General features: G+C 37.3%; 1 protein-coding gene across 1 annotated transcript in view; it reads right to left on the bottom strand.

Annotated features, from left to right (window-relative positions):
• DPEP1 (dipeptidase 1) overlaps positions 1–26,732 on the bottom strand; it is a 250,577-nt gene that overhangs the window by 150,491 nt on the left and 73,354 nt on the right. Inside the window, exon 4 of the mRNA XM_044081592.1 lies at positions 5,056–5,188. Coding sequence (XP_043937527.1) covers positions 5,056–5,188 — 133 coding nt within the window. The remainder of the gene's footprint in view (positions 1–5,055; positions 5,189–26,732) is intronic.

Here is a 26,732-nt window from a genome sequence, read left to right as displayed (position 1 = left end):
GTGGCCATCGGTGTATTAGAATGAAATATGTACAAAGAGGATTTGGGGGCCTTTCAGTGCATGTGACTGATATCTTATGTGAGGTCCCCACTCTGGGGCAGTAATCAATGATCCTGAATCCTCACCACTGACACTGAAGAGGGTCGCTCACTTAGAATACAAATTGATACATTCAGTGTTTCCAGATGCAGACCTCTCTGCACCAAGCATCATTTCTCTTAAGAGCAACCAGGGAACATGCTCAGTCTGGGGGCTAGTTCTAGACCGCAATAAGACTCCCCACTGGCACAGCCTAGAGTTGAGTCCTTAGCTGAGTTTGAAGATACGTCTTCCCACACCCTCTCTGTGAAACTAGTGCTTTGTGTCCCTGCTCAAAGCAGCTGAGACACATACTCTTTGAGATTCGATTTGCAAACACACACACACACACACACACACACACACACACACACACACACACACACACACACACACACACACACACACACACACTTGGGAAAGGCTGGTACAGATTCACCTGCTGTGCCTCCTTCTGCCAAGACTATAAGGTCATTATCGCTGCCACCAGAACCCCTGCCAGCTACTTTAAGGATTTTACAAGGGTACCCAATTATATTGATTGAAATTAATACAAATGGTAATGTTGACCAAACAGCCAGGCTTTCAAGAGTGGCCAGAGTTATCACCAAATAAATATGTGCAAATACTCTCAAAACTTAAATATTTTTCTAAAAAAGGACTAGCTACAATGAAAAGTTTAACTATTTTTAATAATAATACAAATAAAAGAACATGAAAATACTAAATATCTATTTACAGTAAACACGAGAGTTTTAGTCAGATGGAATATTAAAAATAACACAGATGGAATGTTTCACACAGTTATAGAAAAACAGTATTTAACTAGTTTCATTATTCTGTGACTGATTGACTAAAATAATTACTGTTCCTACTTACTGAATAGAGCAAGACAAGATGGGTGAGTGGTCCTTGTTGTCAGATCCAAGACACAATACAGAATGTTACTGAGACTTCAGTCTCTTCTAATATTAAAACATTATTTCAGTACAGGATGACATCACACACATCTGGTCATCTGACTCTGTTTACCACACTATTCCCCATCACTAGAAGCTACCAGTGGCACCTATGTGCTATAATACACACAGATAAAACATTGCTTAGATGTGGTGCAGCTGCTGGAAGTCATAAAACCAAAAAAAGTTCATTCTTCCTACAGGAGATACCAACTATTCTCTAGCACAGACACTGCAACTCTGGCTCTTTTCAAAACTGTGGGATAACATCTTTATGGCTTAGTCCATAAAGTAATTTAATTTCAAGAATATTTTCCAAAGTCAGGTGGATTAGCCTCTTCTTTCCCAGTATATGTTGTTACAATGTATACATTTAATTCAGTTACAATAATACATGTACATTTCTTTTCCTTCTAGCATGGCACACTGTTGATACATTTTAACACAAGCAAGCCTCACAAATACATTTTCAGCACAAGCATCTGTACAAATCAGTTTGATATACAAATGACAAATAATTATTTGCAAAATTCCATCTAGCTGTGCTGGCATAAATTATACATTCACTGCCCTACTTCTCATGGCATGGCTGGCAATACCACCTATCATCACATTTTAGCACTAGATCGTTGCATGTTTAGCAGTATACATAAATGAAACCTCACCCCTGTGGAACTGGCTACCTGTCAGGGCAATAGACAGACATCCGAGCACTGAGGAATGTGTGCTCATCAATAGCTAGGAAACAAAATCTCAGCACTACTATGCTGACTACTTGCCTGTATTATAAGCAGAATGTCAACTCTTGGGGACTGAGATCTCACTGGTGTTTCAGAGTAGAATCTTAGCACTGAGGAACTGATAACCCATCGATGTCCAGCAATTGAGACTTCACAATTGAAAACTCAGCACTCATTGCTTGGGATGGGGATGTCTGCAGTGAAGGACTAAATTGTCATTGGTGTCTCATGTTAGATCTTAACTAGGAGGGTTTTGATACCTAGTACTATGTTGTGACTGCAATTCCAGCTTTGGGGAACAGGTGCCCATCTGTGACTGGAAATGGAATGCCTTCATGGAAACAATGGGTACCTATTAGAGCTCAGAAATGAAATCTCCACACCAGGGGAGATAAAGAGCCCAATATTATGTACTGGAATTTTAGCAATGCATGATTGGACAGCCATTATTGTCTGGAATCTGAGTCTCAGCAGTAGGGGACTGGGTACCAAGCAGTACACAGGACTGAAATCTCAGTACTTTTTAATTAGGTAACTATCAGTAATTGGGGCTGCAATCCATGTGGAGAATAAGGTGACCAAAATCTCAGCACATGGGGTCTGGGAACCTATTATTGCATGAGACTGTAATCTCATACCTTGGGATTGGGTATGAAGAGATGTCAATGAATAGTGGAGCAATGACACTAGTTTGTTTTCTCTGTGTCAAGAAACAATTTAAAGCAAGGCCAGTTTTATTTCAAATATGGGAAAACTAGTGACTGGGCACACCAATGACATGGTCAGATTGCATGTAAAAACACATATGCAGTTACATACAATACATATGTAGACTAGTATAGTTGAGACAGAAGACTTATCATTTAATATAATGGCCTGTAGGTGGAGCCGGAAAGAGCTGTAAGATCTGCCATGTGTGTGATGACAAACAGGTAGAGCTGAAGTAATCCTAGGAGTCAGAGTACTTTTTTAAAGAGAAAGGAATCTGGAAGCAACAGAGTAGAGTCATTTGCCTTTCTCTATAAAAGGATTACAGAGGGATGCAGGTGACAGCTGATCCTATAGGAGTATGCAGGCTGGAGCCTGCTATGCACGCAAGGGAATATCCATAAGAATTATGCAGGTGGGTTTCTGATATCTAGGCTGGGGCCTGTTCTAGAGAGAAAGTCTAAAGAATTAAAAAAGAGAGAGTAGTCTCCACCCAGGGTAGGGCTGAAGAGCCAGGGAAAAAACAGGGGGGCCTCAAGAAAGATAGTGTGAATCAAGGCTATGGAGGGTTTTATACTTAGTATGTATGAGACTGATGAGAACTGTGAGGTATTGAACTTTAGTAAGCTGACTTCACTTAATTGGCAGTGTGTGCCTGGCACTACAATGAATTTCATTCTGTGCTAAGAAGGTGAATGATGGTAAATTTTGTATACCTACAGGGAAAAGTTGCATATCTAAGCATTAAAAAAATCTGTTCTTAAAATGTCACTGTGTGGTAAGAAAGGTCTATGTACACCACAGAGGAAATAGCATTTATTTAGCTTAAACAATTGGATGTCTGATATGCAGGTATTGAAATTTACCCCACAAGTGTTTGACACTTATCTCTGGCAAATGGAATAATTGTAAGTGTGCTGAAGTTTGGGGGTGGGGAGCAACCACAGAAAAGCTTTGGAGAATGAAGAATTAACTGAATGCTAGACTCAGAGTGAAATAAGTAAAATAATTCTCTTAAACCAAGTTTAAAGTGCTTGAAACACAACAGTAGAATTACTAGAATGACAAATACATTTGAAAGTTTTACTAAAAGTGATTACTGAAAATTTTCATAGCAAAAGGTGTGCACTATGAATGCACTAATCTGCTGAAAGAAATGTAGTAGGATTTTTTTTTGTAGTAGGAAGTATATGCTCAAGAAATTACTGAATCTAGGTGTATGTAAAGAAGTATTGCTAGTATATGCAAAGTATGTGGTATAATCTGCTTAGAGAAAGTGAAGCAATAACTGATCTAAAGGTACTGAACAATGTGGCAGGACAATGTCTGTATCTAACCAAAAAAGTAGAAAAACCTTGCTCATGCTGTTTTTAGTACTAGAAGATAGGATTTGTACTGGCATTCACAAAATCAGGCAGAAAGTAAAGTTAGTTGCACTGTTAGCTGCAATAACAAACAGTAATGAACTAAGCAAATACTGCTATTTTTTTGTTATGAGGGAGTGCAAGAGTTATCTGCCATTCCTGGTGTATTTGTAATTATTAAAAAGGAACAATAAACAAATGAAACGTGGTGGAGATATTACTTGTGCTGAAACAGCGTGACTACTGCTTCTAACTGAATCCTGTGGCTGCTGCTTTGGGAAAGAAATCTGCATCTATAACAGAAATAAGTATTTATAAATTCTGAGGCAGAGATGCAAACTAAAGTGTGCACATTGCGATCTAATAGTAAAATCAAAACTGAAATAAGATTCAAGGTTTTAAACAGTGCAGAATTGATGCATACTAAAACAAACTGAAGTACTTTTCTGAATAATGTATCTTGTACAAACTGATTCACAGGTAAAGAGAAACTGTCCTATAAAAATATGACAGTGAAGTCAAATAAACTTTGTGGGTGGAATACATATTTTATGCTGATAAGATGAAAAACAAAATAATCAAACAAGTAACAATACTTGTACAAAAGTTAAAATCTCCTGACAAAAATAACAGGATGCAGTAGGGGAAATTGCTGCTGAATCAAAGCATAATGTTACAGAATCACAAATATGTCAGTTGGTTTTATGTAAGCTTAAAACTGACAAAGTTAAAATACTAAATATACATGAAATGCAAAATGACATCAAGGAGGGTACCAGTAACCCACTGCTGTATATATCTGTAGGGGCACCTGTGTCACCCCCACCATGAAAGCTGATGTGACATGAACTCATTTTTACAGAAGCATATAACTGTATACAGAGTGATGCTAGAAAAGAATCACTTGACCAATGTAGACTGCTGATTTCTCTGAATCTGGGATGATCTGTAGTTTCTAAAAATATCTTTCTCTACAATGCCTTATGAGAACTGCCTTGTGAATGTCTCAAATGTCCTTTCTATATGGCTGAGGTGTATGGTATCATTTCCCTTTAAGCAATCAGAGAAAACTTGCTTTTTAAATTATGACTTCCTTCAGTTAAACAAAAAATAACCCCCTTTCAGTATACAGAAGTCTTCTGTGGAAGTCTGGTGGCCTAAAAAAAGGATATCCATCGTCAAAAATAAAATGACAGTTCTACTTACCAGAGCTGCTGGTGACCAGTTGAAATGTCTCTGGGTACTTGCTGCACATGCGATGAATGACATCTATCTGTTCCAGTGTCATTCTCACTGCATCCTTATACTGGGTACCACATGGTACGTATGCAGCCCAGAACTGGAGGAAAAGACAAATCATTTAACTTTAGTTAGGCTGCAAGGTCTTTATAAAATGTAACATCTGCACATAGACATGTTCATAACCACTTGCACGTACACAAACACACACACACACACACACACACACACACACACACACACACACAGACACACACACACGTGTGTGTCTGCGTCTGTCTGTATATATATATATATATATATATATATATATATATATATATATATATATACACACACATATATATATATATATATATATATATATATATACACATATAAATATATATATATATATATATATATATATATATATATACATATATATATATATATATATATATATACATATATATATATATATATATATATATATATACATATGTGTGCGTGTGTATACACACGCACACACATACATGCATTACTATCCATCTCATTTCTGAAAATGTTCATCTTTACTACATATTTACATGAAATTATCACATAGTTCCAAGGCATGTCCATCAAAAATATTCTTGAGAAAATGTGCCATGTGCAGACAAGAGGTCAATATGGCTTTTGATAGTTTATTTTTCCAGTGGAAAGCAAGCCCTCAATGACTTCATACCCCTTATGCTCGGAACCTCAGGACAAGGACAAAGTGAAAGCAGAGTGACCACATTAGATGAATGTGCATTTTAGCCATGTGTATATTATTGAGCAAATGGCTGCTATGCTAGGTGGTTGCTTTTACTCAGAGGATGTAAGGGATATATGAAAAAATAGCAGACCATACTGAGATAGACTCCCACTCTTAAATATGCCAGGAAAGCACCATAATACTGCTTGTGTTAAGAAGCAACCTAATAAATTAACCCACAGAAGCAAACAAATGAATTTTGGTCAATATATAAGAATCCCTTTGTTCTTACTTTATTCAAAGACAAGAACGCTGATAATGACATACATTGTAAAGCATAAAGTTATCACATGCCATTATATGTTCAAAAAATCAATTGTTTTGCTTTCAGATATAAAAAGTACATAAGCTTAAAAAAAATAATAGGATATTACAAGCAGAATGTCATAATCACAAAACAGTTTATAATATGAGCAATTTTAAACTTTTAAGCTTCTTTTTAATTAGTAAAGAAAGTTGAACCTTGTATTATATATTTCCCACAAATTTTCAGAAATATAATTTCAATTTATTTTTTTTTACATATGGTATTAATGAAATTTGCATTTGTTGACATATTACTAAACAACCTTTAACAAAATAAATAATCAAACTGGTCTGTGAGAATTGTTTCTCTGACTACATCACCTTACTCAAGCAGAAAGTCCCTGTCAATCATGAACCCCAAGTTCTTTTGGCAGCAGAAAAGGTATACCAGTGGGTATCATGTTCTATCCTGCACCAACATGCAGCATATAAAATATATAATGAAAAATTACATTTTAATACCATACACTCCCTGATACCAAAATTATTTGTAATCAAGGAAAGACACTACACCGAAGCACAACCATTTTAAGAATACTAATAATTTCAGTGTGGCATCCTGTCCGAAGCATAACTCTGTAATTCAAGGGAAAAATCCATCAGTATCACAGAGACACTTAATGTTTCCACTACCTTCTAACATGTTCTACAGTGTCTTAAAACATGTTCTCATTCTAGCTTATGGGTCAGATGGGTCACGCAGAAAAATAAATGAAGCTGCAATCACTGTGCTACACACGTGATGCTCCCAGTGAAAAAAAGCTGAGGAAATTAAATATTTAAATTATCATTTATTCCTCCCGATTCCCTTGGTTTCACTGGACTAAGGTTTTGAACTACAGTGTAATTGCCTATAAAAATTAAGACGTACACACATGCATGCACACATGTTCGTGTGTGTCTTTCTCCCTCTTTCTATATACATGTATACATTGGATATAAAAAGTGTACATAACCCTGTTAAAATGCCAGATTTTTGTGATATAAAAAAATGAGACCAGAATAAATCATTTCAAAACTTTTTCCACCTTTAGTGTGATTTATAACCTGTACAATTCAATTGAAAAACAAACAAACCTGTTTGGGGAAAAATATAAAAAGTAAAAAACGTGGTTGCATAAGTGTGTACACCCTTAAACTAATACTTGGTTGAAGCACCTTTTCATTTAATTACAACATTCAGTCTTCTTGGTAGGAGTCTATCAGCATGGCACATCTTGACTTGACAATATTTGCCCACTCTTCCTTGCAAAAGTGCCCCAAATCTGTCAGATTGAGATGCCATCTCATGTGCACAGCCCTCTTCAGGTCACCCATAGATTTTCTATTGGATTTAGGTCTGGGCTCTGGCTGGGCCATTCTAAAGCTTTAAATTTCTTCTGGTGAATCCATTCTTTGTTGATTTGAATGTATGCTCGGGGTCATTGCCATATTGAAAGGTGAAATTCCTCTTCATCTTCAGCTTTCTAGCAGACACCTGAAGGTTTTGGGCCAAAAGTGGTTGGTATTTGGAACTGTTCATAATTCCATCCACCTTGACTAAAGCCCCAGTTCCAGTTGAAGAAAGGCAACCCCAAAGCATGATACTGCCACCACCATGCTTCACCATGGGGATAGTGTTCTTTTAGTGATGCGAAATGTTGTTTTTGCGCCAAACGTACCTTTTGGAATTGTGGCCCAAAAGTTCAACCTTGGTCTCATCAGACCATAACACATTTTCCCACATGCTTTTGGGAGGCTTGATGTATTGTTTTGCAAATTTTAGCCATGCCTGGATGTTTTTCTGTGTAAGAAAAGGCTTCCGTCTTGCAACACTACCCCAAAGGCCAGACATATGGAGAATATGGAAGATTGTTGTTACGTAGTACACAACCAGTACTTGCCAGAAATTCCTGCAGGTCTTTCAGTGTTGCTGTAGGTCTCTTAGTAGCTTCCCAGACCAGTTTTTGTCTTGTCTTTTCATCAATTTTGGAGTGGAATCCAGTTTTCTGCAACATCACTGTTGTGCCATATGTTCTCCACTTTTTGATGACTATCTTCACTGTGCTCCATGGTATATCCAATGCTGTGGAAATTTTTTTGTACCATTCACCTGACTGATACCTTTCAACAATGAGATCTCTCTGATGCTTTGTAAGCTCTCTGTGAACAATGGCTTTTGCTGTAGCAGGCAACTGAATAAATGTCAGGAAAATCCTACTAGGACAGCTGAACTTTATTTGGAGTTAATCAGAGTCTCTTTAATTGATGGCAGGTGTGTACCCAAGAAGACTGAATGCTGTAATTAAAGCAAAAGGTGCTTCAATAAAGTATTAGTTTAAGGGTATGAACACTTATCCAACCAGCTTGTTGTACGTTTTTTATTTTTTATATTTTTTTCCCCTAATAGATTTGTTTTTCAATTGAATTGTACAGGTTATAGGTCACATTAAAGGTGGGAAATGTTTTGAAATGATTTATTGTGGTCTCATTTTTTTATATCACAAAACCCTGGCATTTTAACAGGGGTGTGTACACTTTTTATATCCACTGTGTGTGTGTGTGTGTGTGTGTGTGTGTGTGTGTGTGTGTGTGTGTGTGTGTGTGTGTGTGTGTGTGTGTGTGTGTGTGTATATATATATATATATATATATATCTATATCTATATATATATATATATATATATATATATATATATATATATATATATATATATATATATAGGGTCTATATTAGATCAGCGAACGCTTAAACAAGTGAACGCTGATTGATCTACCTTATTTTAACGAATGTTCAAAATATCAAAGCAACAGAAACCCGAATGATTTCCTAGGGAAAGATTTTGGTTGTCCGTTTCTGCTGCTTTGGTATTTTCAGTGCTGTGGTGGAAAGTTACGGGTCAGATTCAGGTAAGTGTGTGATTGTGTGGATGTGAGTGTTAGGGTGGGTTAGGTGAGTTAGGGTTAGGTCTCGGGTTAGGTATGTGTGCGATTGTGTGGACGTGAGGGTTAGGGCGGGTTTAGGTGAGTTAGAGTTAGGCAGCAGGTGAGGTGAGTGTGCGATAGTGACGGACCTTAGGGTTAGGGTTTGGGTTAAGGTAAGTGGATAGTTAATTGGGTGTGCATAGTTTAGTGTAGGGTTAGTTGTCAGATTTTAGGTGTATGTGTGTGGATTTCTGTTTGTTTGGTGTGCTTGTGTTGTGTGTATGTGTTTTGGATCAGCGATTTTTTTTCCCTAGGAAAAAAAAATCGCTGATCTGACAGTGCGAGATTGTAAGCTTTCCCTTACATAAGATCGATCAATCTGCGTTCGCTTTTTTAAGCGTTCATTGATCTAATATAGACCCGATATATATATATATATATATATATATATATATATATATATACATTTTCTATGTGTGTGCTTGTGTGTGCTTGTGCGAGACGTACCTTTACGTAATGGGAGGACTGGGAGGACACACTGATATGGAAGCCATGCTGAATTCCTGAAGCAGTAGTCTTACTTCTTGTTAACTGAAACACATTTTAACAAATTAAGTACAAGAAGCTCATGGTACAGTGGGGAGGGGAGTCATTGCTATTCCCCACTACTGTGCAACCCTGGTCTTAATTTATTTAATGGTGGGGGATGCAGTGTTTAGGTATGTATTATGCTTTAATTTATGTATGTGGTAAAATGCTTCTTTTTTTCTTTATACCTGCATCTGTGCCAAGAGAACATTGACCATTTGGGGCATTTCTGGTGTTATCTGCCTAACCCAATGATAAGAAACTTTATTTTCACCTTTTAATTGTTGTGCCTAAAGACTGTCCAGTAAATATCATTACATTATATGCATGGTGAGTTTCATCCAGGGACTACACTAGGCATAGTCTCAAATACTGCTCTGTTTCATTGGAAATCTTGTTTAAGGATTGTTGCTTTGCCTAAATCTTTCTGTTCATAACAGGAAGATCTTCAGAGAGAAATTCATTTTATTAGTTTTCTTCTGTTTGGTTTTAATATCTGCTAGGGGAAAACTTGACAGGAAGTGACTGACCTTTTGTGTGTTTGTAAGACTGTGGGTTGCACAAGATTGGCTGTCAACACCACAGTAGCAAAAAGAGAGGAGCAGACTCTTTTGTTATTTGTTTCTGCTGCTTCAAAGGAGGACATAGTGCAAGCTATTTTTGTTACATGCGCCTACTGTTGCAAAGAGATAGAAAGAGAGCAAACTGTTTCTGTTATCTGCTCCCACTGCTGCAAAGAAAGAGAGTGAGAACTGTTTTGTTATTGTATATTATTGCACATTTGTGCTGTTACTAAAAGAGTGCGGACTGTTGCTAGTGAGAATTACAGGTAGTGGCAGCAGACCTCTCAACCAATTGGGGACAAATTTCAACAGATTCAGGGACAAGTCAAGAAAAAATCAGGGACAATCAGGGGCACTTTTAAAATATTAGTGCTATTAACTTGAAACATTGACAGAATTAAAGCATATGAATTATTATTGCCATTATTCATTAAGTGTAATTCACCACCTTTCCTCCAAAAGTTACTAGTTTTAGGAGGGATTAAGAGGGACAGAGTTAAAATTTGTGTCAAAATCAGGGACGTCCCTGAAAATCAGGGACAGTTGAGAGGTATGAGTGGCAGCACTCCCCTACTAAAGTGACTCCTTGTGAGTCAATCAAGCTAAGAAAAGAGAACCAAAGTACTTACTTTTGCTCCGGTTCCCTGTTTTTCTTTTAGACAGCTGACCATCAACTGTTCACAATGCATCTCCTTGATTGCTGGGTCCATCTACCCCTGCTATCTCCCCCAGACTTACTCTGATTAGAGTTGGAGCCAGCAAAGAGATCAGGGTGTCCTGGCACAGCATCATACTACTGCAGTATGAGCATTTTCTTTTTATTCATTGCCCCCTTCACACATCTGGTAGCAGCCTGAATGTGGGATGTGCAATGGACATCAGCACCAGACCGCTCTCACTTCAGCAAGGATCTGGTGCCAGCAGGATACCCGGTCCACCCACAGGAAGCACTACACAGTTGTTTCTCTGGTTTCCATCAAGGAAATCAAACTTTTACATAACCTCAAGGGTGCGTACCTGCCCCAGGATGGGCACTGCCACCCTCCCTTGCCAGTGCCTCAGATGACTGACCCACTAATTAAACTGAATCACATGGGCTGTAGTCCTGGCTTTATCCCTCTACATCTGTCTACAGAAACATTTTATTTTCTTCTTTAATTGGTCACAGAGTGGCGACTTTTAAAATGTTTGAGATCCTTTTGTCGTAGTTCACACTAGTATTGTTTTATTTCCCTGCAATAAATTTTTACTTTCAAGTATGATTAAGTGTTGTCTATTTTCTTTCTTTCTATTTATCTGTCTATTTATCTATCTATCTCTCTATCTATCTATCTATCTATCTATCTATCTATCTATCTATCTATCTATCTATCTGTCTATCTACATATCTATCGATCTAATCTATCTATCTCTCTATCACTCTGTGTATCAGGAGAGGTGATGGCTGGAAACCACATTTCTTACAGCAGCGGTGATGAGAAGTAACGGATTTTATCTCTTTGCAATGATTTTTTGGCCTGAAAGCTACTGAAGGCAGGACAGATACAGAAACTCAAATTAAGTGTTACAAAATAAACAGTACCTTTAAAATAGGAATACTAAATAAGAAGCATCTTTAATATTTTAGTCCAAATAGGTTCACGAGTCCATAAAAGTTCTCTCACTTTACAAGCAGGTTTCTTTCCTAGGCCTAACTTTTAGTTGAAGTATACCAAAAGAATAACTGCAGGTGATAAACTTTGAATTTGTAGGGTTGTCCCAGGCTATAAGCCTCTCCTCTAGGCTTTAGGTTTAGTTCAAGAAAAAAACAAAGAAGCAGAGCCATACCCTCCTATTCTGGTACTTAAATTGAGGACCAAAAAAAATTTTAAACTTGTAGTAAGCAGCTTGCTGTATTGTATAACATACATGAAGTGCTGAAATGCTTCTGCTCCGACTACAAATGCACTATTAACATTCCCTTTTAAATGCCAGTAGTATACTGCCAACCAGTCAGCATCTCCCAATAATAACCCATAACATTTTGTGACCAGAGCAGCTGCCCCTTCACTCTACCCAAGCATTAAATGCAAGAAAACTGGACAAAGCCAAAAATAATGGTGGGACAAAGGTCCAAAATCAGGGACAAATTTAAAGTACTGCACTTATAAACTTAGAAAGTTGGTAGAATAACAGGTTTTGCATTAATGGGCATTTTTCTGAGGGATATAAAGTTTGAACTGAAATGTATTAACATCATTTGGTGACTTCACTTCCCAATAATTTGCCAGAAAACCACAAATTTTATAAGGAACAGACCAAAATATTAGACAAAGATCTAAACATTCTGCAAAAATCCAGACAGTTAAGAGGTATGCCCCCAAGCTATGCTCCCTCCCTTCCACTCAACTCTGTAAACAAGCACAGTAACAGTTTGCACCCAGGCGTTAAGCCTTACTCCTAGGCCTCACTTCTCAGTTACAAAATTTCTAGACCTTTCTCCTAGACCTGTCTGTTATCCCCAAATCAAGCAGTCCTGCAATAATACTCCTGAAATTAGCCCTGACTGGGACCTTTAATTTGTCCATTGCTCCAGGTCTTCCTTTATGTATATACACTGTCCCTTTAGCTAGGAACTAACTTTTACACTTTTCCCTGGCAGGGTGCTCTGTTTTTTACTGGGACAAAGCTTCTGACTGGTTGTTGATAAAACTGTGGTAACCACTGGCAGAAAATCCCCATGTTTTGTAGTTTGAAAGACACACGTTTTTTTTTTCTCTCAAACATATTATATGTTCATAACATCTGATGCATTCAAATGCCTCAATATGTTATTAGATGTATATACGTATACACATAGATGTATTTATGTATATATATTGTGTTTGTGTATGTGTTTATGTTAGATTATTGAATTTTCGGAAACTTGAACTTCATAAATAAATGGGTCTATAGCAGAACATCGAAAGTTCATACTTTTGAATGTTCTTACATCGACCCCTATTCAGCGAACTTTGAAAATAGCAAAACAACAGATAACCAATTTTTTTCCTAGGGAAAGAATTTGGTTGTCTGTTTCTGTCGTTTCGCTATTTTCAGCTCTGTGGTGGAAAGTTACAGGTTGGGTTCATGTAAGTGTGCAATTGGGCGTGGGTTAGGTGAGTTAGGGTTAGGGCACGAGGGAGGTATGTGTGCGATTGTGTGGACGTGAGGGTTAGGACGGGTTAGGTGAGTTAGGGTTAGGGCGCGGGTGAGGTGAGTGTGCGATAGTGATGGTCCTTATAGTTAGGGTTTGGGTTAAGGTAAATGGATAGTTAGTGGTGTTTGTACAGTTTAGTGTAGGGTTAGCTGTAAGATTTTGGGTGTATGTGTGTGGATTGCTGTTTGTTTGGTGTGCTTGTGTTGTGTGTATGTGTTTTGGAACAGCAAATTTTTTCCCTAGGAAAAAATTTGCTGTTCTGAATGTTCGATGTTGTCAGAGTTCGCTGATTAGGTGTCGATGTAAGAACATTCACAAATATGAACTTTCGGTGTTCTGATATAGACCCAAATAAATACATGCAATCTGAGGGTCATGCTGCTCAACACTAGAAGTCTAAATCTCAAGATGCACTTGCTCGAAGCACCCCTCAAAATGGAGAACATTGATATTTGTGCTGTAAAAGAGACCTGGTTTAAAGCAGCAGAAAGCACCCCTGCACTGCCAGGCTATAACTCATTCCACACCTTTCAGCCCCAGAACATGGACCGAAGCTCCAAAGGTGGTGGTGTCTCCATATTCATAAAGGATATGCATACCTCCAGATTAAAAAGCCCAGCATAACACATCTGAAATAATCCAGATACAGCTAACATTGGATAAGATGGCGATTCAGGTTGTAGCCTGCTATAGGTCCCCAACCATGTCCCAAGGCTCTTACTCCACATTCCTAAGCACCCTGGAAACTATTAAGATCCCACCCAACACTCTCATACTAGGTGACCAACTATTCCTCCACTAATGCACTAGCCCAACGCTTCCTGGAATTCATCAATTCCAATGCCCTGGACCAGCTCATTCTTACCCCCACTAGAGGAAGCAACATCATTGACATAGTTATTACTAACATGGGTAACTGTTGATCTACACCAATAGTCAATTCCTCCCTGGTTACATCCGACCACAAACTAATCACCATGGAAATCCACATCTCACCCACACCCCCTACAAAGGTATCCCTGACTTTGGACTCCTAAAAACAGAAGTGGCTAACTTCACAGCACCCATGGCAATGGAAAATAGATGCATGACTGCCGAATCATACACCAATGCACTGTACGAACACGTACATAAATGCATGTAACTAGCCATACCCAACAGAACCAAGACACTTTCCTCCAAAAAAAGGAAACCAGTGGTGGTCCTCTGCCATTAATAAACTCTACAACAGAAGGAAGAAACTGTTGCAGAAAAAGGTGAAGTCTCAAGACTGGAAAAATTCCCTTATTAGCCTCAACAAAAAGTTGAGATCCCTCATCAAAACCTCCAAAGCCAGCTTTGAAGGCAGAATTGCAGCAGACACTAAAAACAACCACAAAGCCTTCTACAGTTATATCAAGAATCTCCATGGCAATACCCAAATTTGCCCTGAGTTATTGCACAATGGTACCTCCTATACTGAGCCAATAGATATTGACAACATACTGGCCAACAGATTCAGTACCAACTTTACCCCTCTCTTCCTGGCAATACCCAGATTTGCCCTGAGTTACTGCACAATGGTACCTCCTATACTGAGCCAACAGATATTGACAACATACTGCCAACAGATTCAGTACCAACTTTACCCCTCTCTTCCTCCCTAAAGGACCAATCTCAATACCGGAAGAATGCCATGCTCCCAGCATTACTGCAGCACAGATTAAAGCTGCATTGTCTAAGGCCATGAATATAGCTTCCATGGGATTCAACAATATCCCTGGCTGTGTTCTACATGAATTAAAAAGTGAACTGGCACCACATCTGTGTGCTCTGTTCACTCACAGCCTCACCTCAGGCTTTGTCCCTACTGAATAGTGGACTGCTACAGTCATTCCTCTTCATAAAGGAGGAGCAACTACAGACCCTGGAAATTATCACCCCATTAGCCTGATGAGTCTGATATATAAGGCTATGGAGTGCATCATCATGGACCTAGTTAACAATGTTATAGGGAATCTCCAAACTCTAGATCCCATACAATTTGGTTTTGTGAAAGGTAGATCATGCCTGCTCAACCTGGTTGACTTTTTTGAGTCAGTTATCAGAGCGGTGGATGAAGGTAAGGCAGTTCATACAGCCTACCTTGATTTGGCCAAGGCCTTTGATACCATTCATCACTCAGGAATTACTGATAAACTCAGCAAACTAGGCATCAACCCCTATATCGTTAGGTGGCTTGCAAACTGGCTCACAGAACCCACAGTGTGAAAGTAGCGGACTCCAAGTCAGACTGCTGACAAGTCACGAGTGGAGTCTCACAGGGATCAGTCCTGGGTCCTCTCCCGTTTGGTATCTACTTCTTAGAAGTCCAGGTCAACACGGAGGGACGCTGGCTGACAAAATTTGCAGACGACTGCAAGCTCAGAGCCATTATTAACTCCCCAAGTGATGCAGACATCCTACAGAAAGGCCTAACTGGGACCAATGACTGGTATCAAAACCATGGCCTTAAGCTTAATGCCAAAAAATGCATCGTCATCCCCTTTGGGAAAAACTCAGTTCCCACTAATTACCACATTAATGGGAGCCCACTGAACACTGAAGGCGTTATAAGAGATCTGGAGACACAGGTTGACAGCAACCTCTCCTTTGACCACCACACTGCCACTGTCGTCAGAAAGTCCTTCTATGTGGCACATCTCATTACCAAGGGTTTTGCTTCCAGGAAGAAAGAGGTCATCATCTCTCTCTATACTTCCCTCATTAGGCCAGTCATCGAGTATAATGCCCCATTTGGCATGTACCTCACTAGACAAATGCAACAGCTGGAAAGGCCACAAAAGTACTTCACGAAGAGGATCCTAGGTCTTAAACACATGTCCTACACAGACAGACTCAAAAAACTCCATCTATTCTCTGTCTCATATCGTCTGCTAAGAGGCAATCTCTGCTTGACTTACAAAGCCATATCTGACCCAGGTCTGTTAGAAATGCTACATCTAAAGAAATCCCAATCCCACACCACACGCTCCAGAGACCTAAGCCTCATTACCACAATCTACAGAACATGTTGGAGGGACTGGTTCATAACCCAGTGACTGCCCATGCTCTGGAATAGACTTCCCACACATGTCAAGCAGAGCACTTCACTAGCCATCTTCAACAGAAATCTTGATGAGTGGATGGGGAATAGAAAGTTCACCCCAGGGATCATTCCAGTGGCTCCACTTGATAAAGGCACTGGAAATAATGACAGGCAGCACAATGTCAGGGCACTTCTATGGGCTAGGCTTGTAAAGGCCCCAGACCATTAGCCTAGTACACACCTATGAACCAATGAACCTATATGGCAGAGACCATGTGTTAAATTTTCAAAAAAAATCGAACAAAACAATGATAATCTATGTTTTTGCAGGGGGGCAAGCCTTTCTGCACCCCCCCGCCCACATAACTTAGAAATTATATATACCAACTCCGAAATTGCATTACAATGCTTAAAGGTTTTTGGAAAATTGAGCATATGGTCTCGATATTATGAAGCTTGAGTTTCGAAAAACTTGATAATCTGGCATAACCTATATATATATATATATATATATATATATATGGGTCTACTATATTTGATTGAAAGTTAATTTAGTTGAAAATGAAATCACTACGGTCACTTCACTGAAACTCCATTTTGCTGAAAACTCATTTGACTGAAACTCATTTCGTTCAAAGTTACATATAGCCTTTTCCCCACTGTAGTGTGATCCTGGAGTTAGTATATATTATAAGGGGGGTACACAGCCCCCTACATATTATAAATATTTTAAACTATACACATGGAAACTTGCAAATATAATGAATAACTATTTGCAGAAGACTATATATATCCAAAGTATGTGACGGGCTTCGCCCTCCCACACCATATATATATATATATATATATATATATATATATATATATATATATATATATATATATACTAACTCCAGGATTGCACTACAGTGGGGAAAGGAAAGGCCATATGTAACTTTCAACAAAATGAGTTTCAGTCAAATGAGTTTTCAGCGAAGTGCACTTTCAGTGAAGTGGTACTAGTGATTTCATTTTCAGCTAAATGAAATTTCAATCAAATATAGTAGACCTATATATATATATATATATATATATATATATATATATATATATATATATATATATATATATATATATATATATATATATATATATATATATATATATATATATATATATATATATATATATATATATATATATATATATATATATATATATATATAAAATCAAAAGTCGTATACAAATTCTTTCCTGAAAACTACATTGAGAAATGATAAATTGAAACATAAAACTCTGAAATTAATGGATTTCATTAAACCCATCAAAAACATGGACAAAAGATAAAAATCCTCACAAATAAAATTTTTGCAGGACAGCAAGCTCCTCTGTGCTCTCACACCTCCGCTACTTTAAAATATAGCAGCTGTGAGATTGCATAACACATAGTGCATGCAAACTGTCAGTATATGTGAAGAAAATATATCCTTCACTTGCACTGCTAAAGCACATCAACCTGCACTTAGCTGAACACTTGCATCAATCAAAAAAAAATAACCTTTGACATAATAAGTGACTTTTAATTACAGCATACCTAAATGAGTCTATATTGACTCCCTGAAGCAAAAACAGTGACTATAAAGTATTGGAACAAAGGTGTTTGATATCCAAATTCCCAGACTCATTTAAAAATATCTAAATATGTGAAAGCTTTAAAACGATTGTTTCTGCATCCCCTCACCCCTTCTTCTTATTTATATCAACTATGAGATCACACTGCAGTGAGGAAAGAGCAAATACCTAGTACCCACTGTACTGCAGTCTCGTGAAGACCATCAATTTACAATCTTTTTATATTTGTTCACTTTTTCCAATCTTTTTACTATTTGAACAAGTGAGCATTTGAACAGATGCATGACACCTATACACACACACACATATATATATATATATATATATATATATATATATATATATATATATATATGATTGAATGACAGTTCATATGATCAACTGTTTATTTGGTCGACAGTTCATTTGATCGACAAGCATTTGCCCCCTTCCCCAATGTTGTGTGACCCTGGAGTTGATATATATAGTTAGGGGGTGTGGGGGGCACAGCCCCCCACATTGGGGGGCATGGGGGGCAATGCCCCCCACCTAAAATGCTTGTCAATCAAATGAACTGTAGACCAAATAAACAGTCGATCATATGAACTGTCGACCAAGTCATATAGACCCATATATATATATATATATATATATATATATATATATATATATATATATATATATATATACACACACACACACACACACACACACACACACACACACACACACACACACACACACACACACACGTGGGCACACACACACACATGCAGACATGTATTGTAACAGAGCGTGGTGGTTCTCTCCAGAATGGGGTTTCAGAATGATGTAAAATAATGTAAATACTGTGTACTGCTGTTTTAAATATTATATGAACACTGTGCATAAAGGCTATAAATAGTACTGTTGATTTAAACAGTCAAGTACACATAATTGTTAGGCAGACAGAATTTTTTCATGGGAAAGTTAATAGAACCAATGCTGCAATTAAGTGATGTGTAAGAAGAAGAGGATTGTACCCCTGCCAGTTCAGAGAAAAGCTGTCCTTTTGTAGAGGTAACTTTGTGCCTGGAACATCAGTTCTGGGTTGTGTGGTGCTGCAGTAAAAAGAATCGCTGTGGATTATACCTGTGGAAATATGTACATATTAAAACATAGGAATCCGGGAATCCTTTGAAACACCTATGTGCCATGGACATTCAACCTATGTGTGTGTGTGCATGTGTGTGGGTGTGTGTGCATATGTATATACACACACACACACACACACACACACACACACACACACACATATATATATATATATATATATATATATGTGTGTGTGTGTGTGTGTGTGTATGATTATATAATGTGTGGCTGAAATGTTCAATGATTGATATAAAAAACATTGACAAAAAACACTTTGGCCATTCATTATACCGACAATACTGATTCATACTTTATTATATTGTGCTGGTTTTTATGCGCTGCAGTTTGGCTAATTAGTGCATCAGGAAGTGCAACTGACCTTGGAAAATATTACTGTTTTATTCCAGGAGCAATCACAATCTCAGATTACATAACTTCTGATAAATACAGTCAGAATGGACTGTAGCAGAACACCTCCCACAGTGTTAACAGACAGAATATCTCACTCCCACAACCACTAAACCTGAAAATACTACCAACATAAACAGCATGCAAAAAGATGAAAATCACACTCACAATTCTTTTTTTTTTCTTCTTCTTTTTTTGTAGGCCTTCCTTCATCCCTTGAAATGGGGGCAAGCCCCACAACTCAATCTTTTCATGTACATTAGCTCCAATGTTGCACTAACTCACAGAGAAGGTAAGATGCTGAAAAGAAATACAAACTCAGCTTTTGCCTCATTTCCAAGTATAACAAACCAATGTGCGACCAGCTCAGCGCTGATGTTCCCTTACACATTAACAATGATTTTTCTGCCCTGTGTTCTGAGTGCCACTGCAGAAGGATTTGACAAACAGTAGTTTTCACAAACAACAACTAAAATACTAAAATACTTACTGATCTCCCAGGCTTCACCCCATGAACAAATACAGAATTGTGAGATTTTGATTTGTTTGTGAAACAAAACATGAAGGCACTATGAAATATAACACCAGTCAATGTGTACTTTATTGTACGCTGAATACATTTCACTTTTAATGTAATTACCAATGATTTTATACTGAAATTGCTCACTTTTGTATTTTTAAAATATGACAGAATATCTTCATACATGTTTTCCCATTTGCAGAACAGCTGATGGGTACTTGCATATTATACACCAATTGTTTTGTAGAGAATAGTTTGGTGAGCACCACCGCTCATGCTCTGAATAATCTGTTCTCATTGAATTTTAGTTATTTACATTTGTTTGTCAAGGAATGGGCAGGGCAGCTTTTCTGCCAAGCTTTAGCTATTAATAAAAAGGTACAATGTACAAGTCATATACATGTAAAACATAATTCATTTTATGGACGTTTTTATGTAGAACAATTCTGATGTATGAATAATATAATCCATTTTATATATGTTTTTATGTGGAACAACTTTTGAGTTCCCCCATTGTTCCATTATTTAATTTTAATTTTTTTGCTTAACTAGATATGTGAACTGTCCCTTCTTCGACCCAAAGGCGTAAGAATGAGTACAGCATATACAGGCATAACTTACTGCAGCCAATCAGCCAGAATGTTTTTGGGAAATGAGAAGAAGCTAGGCTATATGAAAAAAACCCGACACAGACATGCATCCAACACAGTGACCAGTGACGCCTGGACCTGGAGGTGTGAGGCACAGACCTTACCACTAAGCCATCATGCTGCTTATTATCTTGTCTAGTTTTAACAATATTCTTGTTTGTTAAAAAACTAAAAAAGGCATTTAAACTTTTATTTGTCTTTTAACAATTACTTTAGAAGTATTTGTGAGTGAAACCTTTCTGAATTATACTGAAGATCACACTACAGTGGGGAAAGGGCAAAGTCCCTAATTCTCACCTTACCACTGCACAGAAAAAAGAATCATCAGTACCACTGCACAAAAAAAAAGTATCAGAAGTACCACTGCACAGAAAAAAAAAGCATCAGCAGTATCACTGCACAGACGAAAGTATTAACAGTACCACTGCACCAAAGAAAACATCAGCAGTACCACTGCACAGAAAAAAAACCATCAGCAGTACCACTGCACAGAAAAAAAGCATCAGCAGTACAACTGTACAGATGAAAGTATCAGCAGTACCACTGCACCGAAGAAAGCATCAGCAGCACCACTGCACAGAAAAAAAAACATCAGCAGTACCACTGCACAGAAAAAAAACATCAGCAGTGCCACTGCACAGAAAAAACATCAGCAGTACCACTGCACAGAAAAAAATCAGCAGTACCACTGCACAGAAAAAAGTATCAGCAGTACCACTGCACAGAAAAAAAAAACATCAGCAGTACCACTGCACAGAAAAAAACATCAGCAGTACCACTGCACAGAAAAAAGTATCAGCAGTACCACTGCACAGAAAAAAAACCATCAGCAGTACCACTGCACAGAAAAAAAAACATCAGCAGTGCTACTGCACAGAAAAAGCATTAGCAGTACCACTGCACAGAAAAAAAAGCATCAGCAGTACCACTGCATAGAAAAAAACATCAGCAGTACCACTGCACAGAAAAAAGTATCAGCAGTACCACTGCACACAAAAAAGTATCAGCAGTATCACTGCACAGAAAAAAGTATCGGCAGTATCACTGCACAGAAATAAGCATCAGCAGATTATCAATCAGCTGTACTAGCTTTTTTCCCATTAGTCAACAAGGACTTTTGATTAGTTGCCTGTACCCCCCCAACACAACCTTAAACATAGATTCTAGAAGGTTCTTTAGAGAAGAGGCACCCGGTACACCCTTAAGGCAGAGTGCTGCAGTTTTGGTACAGTGAGCTGTGTTTGGGTAATATTGTTTAAAAAGCTAATTAGAATTACAATATGACCCACCAATATGACCCTCTTGTCAGTTTTATTCAAATGGAAATATATTCTAGGACGAATAATAGACCACCAGCCCAATTAATGGAATGTAATAATTTGGATGAGAAGTAATTAGGAGCTTCAATACTGTTACCCAAAGCCCAAAATGTGTGTAAACTTTCCTTTGCTGTGGCTTTTTATTTGAATATTGACTCAGTTGTCTTTAGATTAATATTTGTTTTTGATTTTTTTATGATTGAGATTTTAGTTTTTCAACTTGTTAAAATTGTACTGAATTTAAACTCTGACATCATTTATATTCTGTTTTGAATGAAACTGTAACATTCTGGAATCTGATACAAACATAGTCAAAAGGAATCTTCTATAAATACTGTATTATAATAAATAAGTTACACTTTATGATATAATAAATATTTAGCCATTTCTTCATGTAATAAGTTAACACTGAGTAACTGGCATAAAGAATAAGATTTTTAATGGTAATGATTTTTTATATTGGTAAAACAAGGTAGAGCTTAAATATTTCATTAATTTTCCAGGAGAGCTGGTCTAAACTTTTCTCTGATTATTGAAATATTATGTTTCTCTTGCAGATATTTTAATTCAGTACAGAATTCTTTTTTTCATCATTTATACTCCCAATAGATAAGGTCTGATAAGATTTGCCCAAGCACGTACATGCTAGCACTAAAATAAAACTAAAACAAATATTTTATGCAGATAATGGAGTTGTAAATAAGTTTAGTTATGGTATCAATATATAAGGTTTATTTGTGATCATTTCTTTACACAGCCATTGCAATGTAATCCAGGTTTATTTATTTATATTTGTAATTTGTGGAAAGACAAGGGAACTGACAGAAAATCAAAAGTGAAATTTATGTTTGCATAGGGTGGCTACAAAAAAGTCTGCTTTTCAAATGGAAATCAAAGCAGTTTCCTTCCTTACCCAATCAAGCATGGTAGAATACTTTTATTTATCACTGTGTATATGTGCTTAACATATTTCAGCAGTGAAATGCTGCTAATTACTTTTTTCCCCTTATCTGTTTAGCCCCATGTTACTTCCTTTTTTGTCTTATCCCTCTCTTCTTTTTTTTCATTTCCCTATTTTCACTCTGTTGTTTTTATTTTCAAATTTAAAGTTGGTAATTTGGATTGGACGACATTGTTGATGTATTATACTTCTGAAAACAAAACAAAGACTATACAAATAAAAAAAGTAAAATGGCAACTGCATTTGACATCTGGAATATTTAAGAAATATCTGCTGTAGCATGATGCAAGGAGGTTCTTAGTTCTGCAAGCCGAACTGTAAGGACCATGAAGAATATCACTTATTATTCATATGTTTCACTGACTTGGAGAGCAGTAAGGTATTAGGCCATCATAGATGGGGATTAGTTTAGAAAGATATTGCAGAAGTGGGTATTGGTAGCCTTTGCCATATAAAGCTTAGGGCTCTATTGTCTTGTTTGTGTTTTATATGTCGTTTACGTGGTTTGTGAAGATGGTGCTAAAATAGAATGGTACAGTCAGATGGACTTACCAGTTACAAAGGATACAGTCCAAAAGGCACACGTGGGAGTCTAAGTCACAGAAAACTTTTATTTCACTTAAAACACAAATTGGTTTAAGTGAAATTGTTTCTGTGAATCAGACTCTAGTATACACATTTTAGATTTCATTAAAACAGAATGCATGCTGAAAGGTTGAGTGTGCTCTGGACTTTGAAACAGTCTGTTACATATTAGTTAACTGAAATTCAAACTAATTCACTTTGTAAAACATACTTCAGGTCATCATCAGCTGATCACACCTGAAGACTAAATGTTTTATGACTTACATTACAGCCCATTGTCTGTTAAACAGAGTGCTGCATGCAGATTTCCAAGTTCAATATCTTATGCAGAATAGTGCTGGATGGGATTCTGTTTTCCAGAATATCACTCTGAACTCTGAAAAGTATTAACCCAGAGATATCTGATCATAGATAATATCTGCCTCACCCACTTGGTTTGTCTCATTTTCTTACTTAGTAGCTAAGTTCCCTGCTACAGATAACTCACAGTCTACCTTGTATTGCCAATCCTAAGGTCTACCATTTGTGCTTGTAGCAATTTGAATCTCAACACTAATTCTTAACCCATTATATCCCAGCATCTCTGTCCTGTGAGCCTAGTGCTAGTTGCTTGAAAGTAGTTGCTACTAAGTTATACGTACAGTCTACAGACTCTGATCTTCCAAACATTCTTCTAAAAAAAAAAAAAGCTTCATATCACCTGTGGTGTAAGTCCTACACTATTTCAGTTGCTCTTCATAGGAATGCCTCCATTCTGTTTATATCTTCCGGAGATGGGGCTGATATAACTGTACAGAGTACTCTAGAGGCAGTTTCCATCTATTTTTACAAGTGAATAATCATGCCTTACTTCTTACTTGTAATGTTGCTACTTGTTTTCATACCATGTAGTCTGTATTGTTTATCTACATGTCTACTTTACTGATATATCTACACGTCTACTTTAATGAATGATCTGCTTATATCTGTCTCCTTGTTTGTCTTACCCAATGTACTCTTCCATTGGGTTTATTTGATCCTCTTGTTTTGCATTTCTCAACACAAAATATCATATGATAAAAATTTTACATTTCCTCTGGATTTCCCAGTTCCTGTTACAGTTTCCACTGTGTCTTTTGTGCTATCATTCATACTTGAAAGATATACTCCTACCATTACTAAAACCAACAAAAAACTGCAAAAAGTACTGGTCCAAATGGCACAAAGGACTGTAGAATACAATAATGAAGTATGTACTATGCATACACCTTTTATTTAAATGCTTATACCAACTAGCTGAAGATATTTTTCAGAAAAGACAGGAAATGTATCCACCTACTCTTAAACATCCTTTTAAAAGCAATTGGAGCATTAGAGAAAATAATAGTAAGTTGGTCTGTAATTTGGAGATGACAGTAGACAGTGGCAGAATAAGGGAAATTATTCAAAACAACTGGAAAACTTAGGAAGGGAATAGTGAGTTGTTTAAGGTAGTAGGTAGAAAACCTAGTTTTGTGTACAAAAACAAACATAATTTGAAAAAAAAAATTTCACAGAGATAAAATAAATATACCCTTGGAATTTTGTACACACAAAAAGTCAATGGCATGTCTAAATGTGATAACTGTACGTACTGTAGCTATATTTTGGAAGGACCTTTTATATCTGTGCAAACCTTTCCTTGAACTATCAGGGTACCAGGACATTTTACTTGTAAAACTAGGGAGGTAGTGTACATTAGTATGCGTAGTGGGTGTTCGGCATTCTACGTAGGCATGACTACCAGGGCCCTTTACGAAAGAATCAGGGAACAAAAGAAGGATGATAATTCTTTATACAAACATTCAACAGAATGTGTAACACACAAGAAATTTCTCTTCTCTATTTTGGAGCAAGGTTCCTTAGATTTAAGGGGTGGAGATTTTAAGAATTGTTTTAGAGCAAAGGGAAACTTATTGGCAGATTAGACTTGAGGCAGATAAACTGCCTGGCCTGAATGAAGTGATTAATGTAAAATGCTTTTTAAAAAACAGGAAATTATATTTGAACAAAACTGAATGTATTTTTAATTGTTTTAATGAATGGTTTTGTTAACTGAATGTAATTAATTGATTTTAATAAGACAAATGTGGTAGTTAATTTAGTGTGTGTGTGTGTGTATATATATATATATATATATATATATGGTTCTATCTCACATAAACGAAACACCAAAACACCGAGAACGCAATCACCGAAACCACATAACCGACAGTACAAAAACATGGAATCCTACATGCCCGACAACGAAATAACCGACGGTACACAAACACGAAACCTCATACACTGCACACACCACAATCAACAAACAAAACACATTCCCCATCCAAAAACCACATACACAACACAAGCACACCAAAATCCCTACAAACCCACACAAAACCTCACATACACAACTACCTACAACCCTAACCCAAACCCTAACCCTAAGGTCCATCAGTAACGCACACTTACCTGGCCCGCTCCCTAACCCTAACTCACTTATCCCACCCCTAACCCAAACACAATCACTACTGCACACTTACCTGACCCGCTCCCTAACCCTAACCCTAACTCACTTATCCCGCCCCTAACCCAAACACAATCACTACCGCACACTTACCTGACCCGTTCCCTAACCCTAACTCACTTAACCCACCCCTATCCCCACAGACCGTCAATATCCACACTTACCTTACTCGCACCCTAACGTCTGTCACTACCGCATACTTACACAGCCTTTTCCCATGTCGGCATCCTCGGCGTCGGTGCTTTCATCCATCGGGTCGGTCTTCTGCACTGTCGATCTTCCGGGTCCCGTCGCGTCGGTCTTCTAAGCAGTCGATCTTCTGGGGCTCGCGATTTCCGTGTCGATGTTCCGGCGTGTCGTTTAAGTGAGGTAGAACCATATATATATATATATATATATATATATATATATATATATATATATATATATATGTTAATAAAACTAGTAGTTGGTAATAAATTCCGAGGAAGTCTTAGGATGAAAGCATTTAAATAAAAGGTGTACACTAAGTACATGCTTCAGTATTTTATTCTTCAGTCCTTTGTGCTGTTTGGACCAGTACTTTTT

The sequence above is a fragment of the Protopterus annectens genome, chromosome 8.part1, assembly GCF_019279795.1.
Source record: "Protopterus annectens isolate FY-2018-M chromosome 8.part1, PAN1.0, whole genome shotgun sequence".
NCBI classification, from domain to species: domain Eukaryota; kingdom Metazoa; phylum Chordata; order Ceratodontiformes; family Protopteridae; genus Protopterus; species Protopterus annectens.
This window is presented reverse-complemented; position numbering and strand designations above follow the sequence as displayed.